This window comes from Poromitra crassiceps, assembly GCF_964638095.1.
Source record: "Poromitra crassiceps genome assembly, chromosome: 1".
NCBI lineage: Eukaryota > Metazoa > Chordata > Actinopteri > Beryciformes > Melamphaidae > Poromitra > Poromitra crassiceps.
In genome coordinates this window covers 12306430-12313792 of record NC_139623.1, presented here as the reverse complement: position 1 = coordinate 12313792, position 7363 = coordinate 12306430, and the positions used below count along the sequence as shown (strand labels likewise).

Below are 7363 nucleotides of genomic sequence, written 5' to 3'. Positions count from 1 at the left end.
GAACCCCTGGCCTGGCGGTCCCCGGAACCCCACATTGAGAAGCGCTGGTCTACTTTATCTGGGGGGGGTAACAGTGCAGGGAACCTCAGAAATCGTTTTCTCCTTGTGCCAGCTTGTAGTGAATTAAATAATAACCAATAACATCATTTTGGACCCCTGAAACCCCATCAAGAACCACTGATTTAAGGATCTTCTCCTTCAGTCAGGACCAATGACAGACAGGTGGCGCTGGTTCACTGGCACTGATGGGTCGGCCAGCCAGGGGGAAAAAAAGTTTGTTCTGCGCTGTGGTTTTACGCAGGCGCAGAGCATGCTGTTTGTCCAGTTTCGCTGGTTGACTTTTACCTGTGAGGTAGACTAGTTTCGGTTCCCGATGGGGATATGAAATAACGATCACCGAGCTCCAGAGGTCGTAGACACGCCGACCTTCCTCCCCGGCCCGTGTGGTGACACCGGGGTCTCCAATGCGGGACGGGATTTCTCCGGGATTTTAGACTCTGTGCGCAACAGCAATAAAGCTCACGGGCGGCGGGCAGGCAGGTGCACGGGAGAGGACGGGAGGAGGGTGCTTGTATTTCCGTAAGTGAGTCCTCTCTCTCTCGTGAGACCAGGGCGAATGACTGGAAATCAACTGGTTGGCTCGGTGATACATCTGTGTTAGTTTCATTAGTATGCGACTGGAGTCCCCGCGCTGCATCCCGCCTGTGGAGGACTGATCGCGGTAGACAGCCCTGAAGTCTCCTCCGTGCAAGAGTGACTCCGCGCCCCGGGGAGGAGGTGGCAGCACCGGGCAGCAGCACGGACCTCCTCGCTGCCTCGTGGATCGGGAAGATGATGGGCTTTCTGCGCCGGACGTTCAGCCGCCGCTCGCGGAGACGCCTCCAGGCGGGAGGAGAGAGGGACGAGCGGGACGGTAGAGCAGGAGGCGGCGGGGGGATGACCGGGAACCCCCTGCTCCTGGCCCACCAGCAGCAGGTCGTCCACGCACCCGCCGTGGTGACCGGCGGAGCGGCGGTGCACATCCCGGCGGCTGGGACGGCGAGGACCACCATCACATGCCGCGTGCTGCTGCTGGACGGTTCGGACGTCAATGTGGATTTGCCTGTGAGTGCACTGGAGCCTGGCTGCTGTTGTGACAGGACAGCGGCCCCCTGTTTACACTGGCTGACCCAGTGTGTAAACACACAGGAGGCAGCAGAGACCAGGCTGGTCCTGGGACACCCAGGGGATCCTTGTGGGGGCTGTAGGGCAGTATAGGCTAACATTCTCAACCTTTTTCAAATCAAGGACCACCATTTAGTCCACATTAGGGCCACGGACCCTCATTTGATGAGATGTTGTGTCTCTGGCCAAAATCGGAGAATATTTTTGATATGATTTTGTCCAGAATTCCATGACTATCTGTATGTACTGTAGGCAGAGATATCGATCGTTCTTCATTCTCTAATTGTGTTAACTTCTTGTAAATTAAATAAGGCTGATGTTTCAATCAATCAATCAATTTGCTGTTGTGGATGCCCTGGAAGTACCCCCTCAAGAACCCTTGGTGGTCCCACGTTGAGAACCGCTGCTCTAGGGGGATCCCCATCAAAATGGGAAGTAATTGAATTTCATTATGAGTTAATTCAATTATCCCAGTTAGACAATGACTACCACATAAGTTGCATGGCAAATTCTTCCCATGTCAGTGCATGGGACAAAATCTAATCTTAGGTTAATGTGTGTCTGTATGGGGAGAGAAAGCTCTCAAATTTACACTGTAAAGAGTGTGTGTGTATGGCCTAATAGTATCCTAGTGGCCTATATAGTATCTGTTTGTGTGTGTGTGTGTGTGTGTGTGTGTGTGTGTGTGTGTGTGTGTGTGTGTGTGTGTGTGTGTGTGTGTGTGTGTGTGTTTGTGTGTCCCTCCTGTACAATGAGAGGTGCAGCTACAGATGGTGTTGTGATCAGCCAATTCATCGCATTACTTCCCCACTCTTGACTACAGGAAAAGCAACTAAGATCTGAAGCTGCCTCCTCCTGTTTGCTCTTTCTTTCTTTCTTTCTTTCTTTCTTTCCTTCTGTCTCTCTCTCTCCCTCTATTTGCCTCTGTCATTTTCCTCACGTTACCTCTTCTCCTCCCCTGGCTGTGTCTCAAGCTCTCTCGCTCATCATCTTTACTCTTTCACACTCTGCCTCTTCTTGCCCTCCTTCTCGTCTTCTTTTTTTTCTCACGTTCTCCATCCCCCTTTCTCTGCCCGCCTGCCAGCCTTGGAGCCACTATTCCCTGATTCCCTGTTCTGATTTGCTATTGGGGCAGCGGGGGGGTGGGGGGGTGTTGTGTTGTGTGTGGAGTGGTCGCCGTGGGGTCCTCAACGAGCCTGTGTGTGGTGGGCGTGTTGTGTGCACAAGTACCACATCTCCTGAGATGTTTTCATTTTGAAGGTCGCGTGTGTCACTGAAGCTGTTGCATGCGTCGCCTCAGCCAGTTGTCAGGAGGAGTATTTGCTTTGTCGGGTGGAGGAGAGGCTCCTCTCGCCCTACAGGGAGCTTTATAAGCACTGACTCAAGTCAAGAGCAATCGGGTCCTAGCAGGTGCTACTACTACTGCAGCTCCGACGCACAAAAACCTAACGACACTATTGCTCGTCAAGCTTGCTGAGTCTTAGTCACAGGTGTGTCAGAAGGAACAAGTTTGTTCATGTCCTGCTGGTGTGTCTTTTCCCAGAGGCATTGATACAGGTGCAGTCAATGGAGCTGAAGTCTCTTATTGAAGCCTATCAGCTAGGCTAGTGTGTCACTGAACATAACACAAGGTATAAAAATGAACACTCAACTCTTCTCCTGTCTTAGTTGCTAGCAGGCAAATTTCGCCGAATTGTTACTGCACTCGTGACCTAAAAGCTATGATTTGAATCAGACCCAGTGTAATACTTTTAGTAGCAGAATCAGCAAGCGTGTTCTGGTGATTTTTTTGTCCCCAATCCCTTAATACCACTCATTTCCTCTCTCCCTCTCCCTCTCTCTCACACACACACACACATGCATGCACGTGCACACTCACACACATACACACCATGGTTTAGACTGGCTATCAGGAATCCAAAGTCCAAGGTTGTCATCTGTCTCACCCCACACACACCTCTTACACGCGCCGTGCAAACACACACAGCTGTTTATGTAGGACACATTTGTGTTAGATCTTCACATGAGACGAAAAACATCCAGACATTGCCGAGAGGGAAACTGTCTAGCAGAAGTTAAGGGTGTAATGCTCCTAGTTCCGCTTAAGTGCACTGGCTTGTGTGTGTGTGTGTGTGTGTGTGTGTGCGTGCGTGCGTGCGTGCATGTGTGTGTGTGTGTGTGTGTGTGTGTGTGTGTGTGTGTGTGCGCGCACGTGCGTGCGTGTGTGTGTGTGTGTGTGTGGTTTAATGACAAAGGCCTGAACAAGGGCCTTTCCCTCTGGGCCTGTCCTTCTCATTTTGACCCAGATGCAGCACCAGGGTCCACACACACACAGAAATACACACAACCGGACACATTCACATGCAGCACAAGTCGTTTAGCTCCTGATATGGTCACCGGGTCCATTTCTGATACGTTTTCATGCCCAAACTGCCCGGCCAGCTGTCGACCAGTTGACTGGTGAAACTCTCCTCCTCTTGAACATCCACTTTTAAGGTCCAATACAATCCATGGGCAGAAGATAGAGAGAGGGTTACATGGTGTCTCCGCAGCACTGAGAGGCTGTACAGACAGACAAAAGAAACAGGCATTATGTCCCATTGGGATTAATTGAGTTGTCATTCTTCTGTTGTAGAGCAAGTGCAAAGGCCAGGAGCTCTTCGACCAGATCATGTATCACTTAGACTTGGTGGAGGCCGACTACTTTGGATTGCAATTCATGGACACAGACCAAGTTTCAGTGAGTGTGTATTTTATTTATTTATCTATATATATATACACACACACAAACATACCCATAGTCAGTGTTGGGCAGTAAAGTAATACGTTCGTGTAACTTTATTACTTTTCCACTAACTAGTAATGTAAGGGATTACAATTTCCAAAACGGTAATTATATTACATTACTATTCCAAGTAACTTCAAGTTGGAGTCTTCTCCAGCACTGGCACAGTGCTAAGTGTGGAGATAGGTCTGGCTATGTGAGACCAGGGGCGTATCTATGGGTGGGCCTGAGTAGGCACAGGCCCACCCACTTCTTGCCCTGGCCCACCCAATTTTTTTTATTTTTTTTATTGGTTGTTTTCTAGAGGCAAACTTGCTGCTGCCTTGCTAGCTAATGGTTTTGTAGCTTAAAAACGCAGGGCACATCATCTCCAGAGTCTAATGCATGACAACTTCATGACATCTAGGAATTTTGCGCGCTTTGCGTGCAAAATTTCGTCATGCAATTGCCCCACCAATTTTATCCAGGCCCACCCAATTTTATCCAGGCCCACCCATAATTGAATTTCTGCCTACGCCCCTGTGTGAGACTACTGCATTGCCAGAACGCCATTCGTTTTTTTTGTTGTATAGGCAAATGGATAAAAAGTCTGCAGTTTGGCTGATTGGTTTCTCCTATAAAGTTCATTATTGTTCCAATAAAGTGGATTCAGTTCCTAAAGGAGCGGGCTAAACAGGTTGTACGTCACTTTTTCGGAATGGGGGCTAGCAAAAGTAATAGTGAAGTAATAAATAATGTAACTAATTACTTTTGATACCAAGTAATAAGTAAAGTGATATTGTTACTTTTTAAAGGGGCAATAAGTAATAAGTAACTAATTACATTTCATGGGTAACTTGCCCAACACTGTGCACTGTTGATCATTACTTCTACTTACTCATTACTTCTGACTCTATAGCATGAAACAGAACCTGATATTCCTCCTTTTTGCCCTATACTCTTTTCTCTCTCAGCATTGGCTAGATATGTCCAAGCTCATAAAGAAACAGATCCCAGGTAAGTTCAACTCAGACCGCTCGCATATTCTGCACACTTGTGTGCGTGCATGCGTGTCCGCGCGCGCGCGTGTTTGTGTGTGTGTGTGTGTGTGTGTGTGTGTGTGTGAGAGAGCGCGCAGGCACATACTATGTACATGTGGAAGCAGGTAGCGTAAGTGGGGAGCAGGTGGCTTATTCTCAAATGTTGACATGGTGATTAACACGTGCTTTAGGAGCCATAGCCTTGTTTGCTCTCCTGCTTGTCGGGGGGGGGGGGGGGGGGGGGGGGGGGGGGGTGACTGGCACAGGAAGGAGAAGGGTGACAATAGCCCAAAGGTGGTGGCAGTGCAAGTAGCAGGTTCTGGAGAACCAAGCTCTGGAACTGTCACCTCAACACCCATCTCTTCTCCTCTGCCTTCTCTTAAGTTCCCCCTGCCTATCCCTGTGTGTCTGTGTCGTGTTTGTCCATTGTCTGTTGCACCTTCGTCGGCCCCGCCCTTTTAGTGTTTAGTGTAAAGCGTCTTTGAGTCCTTGAAAAGCGCTGTATAAATCCCCTATTTATTATGATTATTATTATATGAGTGAATAAAGATTCATAGCCTGGTTGACAGTGACAGATAGAATGGATGGATGGAATAAAGTGGAGGGCTGTGGTAAAATGGCTAAATAAATTGTAAGAGGATTTGATTTGATTGAATTAATTTGCGATAAATTACTACTTAATCTCCCTCCAGTCCTTTTTCTTCTTTTGTATTAATTTCTCTCTCTCTCTCTCTCTCTCTATTATTTTACAATTTGCCCTGTCTTCTTTTAGATGGTCCTCCATACAGACTGTTCTTCAGAGTGAAGTTTTACTCCTCAGAGCCAAATAACCTGCATGAGGAATTTACAAGGTAAAATGAGCATGCACGCGCATGTACACACACACACACACGCACGCACGCACGCACACACACACACACACACACACGCACATGCACACGCACAGGCACACGCACACACACACACACACACTACATCCTCCTGAGCCCATGTAGGTCCAAAGGGGACATGGGGCTAATTACTTTGCTCCTATGTGCAGATTCTAATCAAGGCCAAACGGACAGAGACTAGTTAAGAGAGTGTGTGTGTGTGTGTGTGTGTGTGTGTGTGTGTGTGTGTGTGTGTGTGTGTGTGTGTGTGTGAGCGAGCATGTGTGTGTGTGAGTGTGTGTGTGTGTGTGTGTGTGTGTGTGTGTGTGTGTGTGTGTGTGAGAGCGTGTGTGTGTGTGTGTGTGAGAGAGAGAGAGCGAGCCTCTGATGCATCAATTGATATACTGTATCTTACAGTTTGCAGTTTGGGCATCTCATTCTCTTGATTTTGATGTTTTCATGTTTAACCCAACAGATATCTGTTTGTGCTGCAGCTTCGACAAGACATTCTTTCTGGCAAGTAAGTGGCTCCTTTTCTCATGTTAACACACACACACACACACACACACACACACACACACACACACACGTAATGCACACTGACCATGCGTTCACACCAAGGCGTAAAAAGCTGTGTGTGATATGGGGCTAGTCTGGTAGCTCTTTCCTGGGAAAAATCCTCTGGCGCACAGGAAGTGATGCGTTTTATGTTTCCGGTTTGTTTGGAATAAATATAAAGTGTGTAGTTAGCATGAGCAATGCTAGCCAGTAGCCACCATGGCTGACTTGTGAGAATTATTATTTAAACATTTAATGGGCGATGAGGCGAAAATCGCATAATTCGCGCTAATAAAATTTGTGTCACTCGCCTCATTTGCACCGCCTGGGGCAAAACGCATTTGCATAGGTTGCACAAGATCTTCCCTTCTCTCTCACCACTATGAGATAGGTGTCAGGTGTCAGAGGGCACACTGTCCCATGCTTTTTGGTTTTGCCCTTCACTATCTGGATTCTGGGCCAAAATATTTGACTGGTACTCTAAGGCAGTCATTCCCAACCAGGGGTACGTGTGTACCCCTAGGGGTACTTAAGCAGCTTGCAGGGGGTACTTGGAAAGAGTTGGGATTACAATTAATTTATTTCCAAAATGATAAAAACAATATTCTGCGTCATTTCATAGGCCCATCCTGGTAAAACTGATGACTTTTTCCCAAATGAAAACTGTCAGAATTATATTAAAGGGGCAGTAAAGTAAAGTAGCATGTAACTAGTAATGTAAGGGATTACAGTTATTAATCCAAGTAACTTCAAGTTACTGCATTACTTTCTCCACTGCTGGCAGAGCGCTAAAACTCTCTTACTTTTCAAAGGAGTAATCGTTAATAAGTAACTGATTACATTTCCTGAGTAACTTGCTAACTGTGTGGACACACGTAACTGTGTGGACATACTGTACGTACAAGTCACCTAGAGTTTTGGGGTCCTTCTGTTCTATATACAATGGAGGCTTCCTCACACACACACAC

General features: G+C 47.5%; 1 protein-coding gene across 1 annotated transcript in view; it reads left to right on the top strand.

Moving 5' to 3' along the window:
* The first annotated feature begins 377 nt into the window (after positions 1 to 377).
* The window catches only part of epb41l4b (erythrocyte membrane protein band 4.1 like 4B), a 41003-nt gene continuing 34017 nt past the window's right edge, over positions 378 to 7363 (top strand). Inside the window, exons 1-5 of the mRNA XM_083636277.1 lie at positions 378 to 1104; positions 3800 to 3904; positions 4903 to 4945; positions 5741 to 5819; positions 6313 to 6357. Coding sequence (XP_083492403.1) covers positions 832 to 1104; positions 3800 to 3904; positions 4903 to 4945; positions 5741 to 5819; positions 6313 to 6357 — 545 coding nt within the window. The 5' untranslated portion in view covers positions 378 to 831. The remainder of the gene's footprint in view (positions 1105 to 3799; positions 3905 to 4902; positions 4946 to 5740; positions 5820 to 6312; positions 6358 to 7363) is intronic.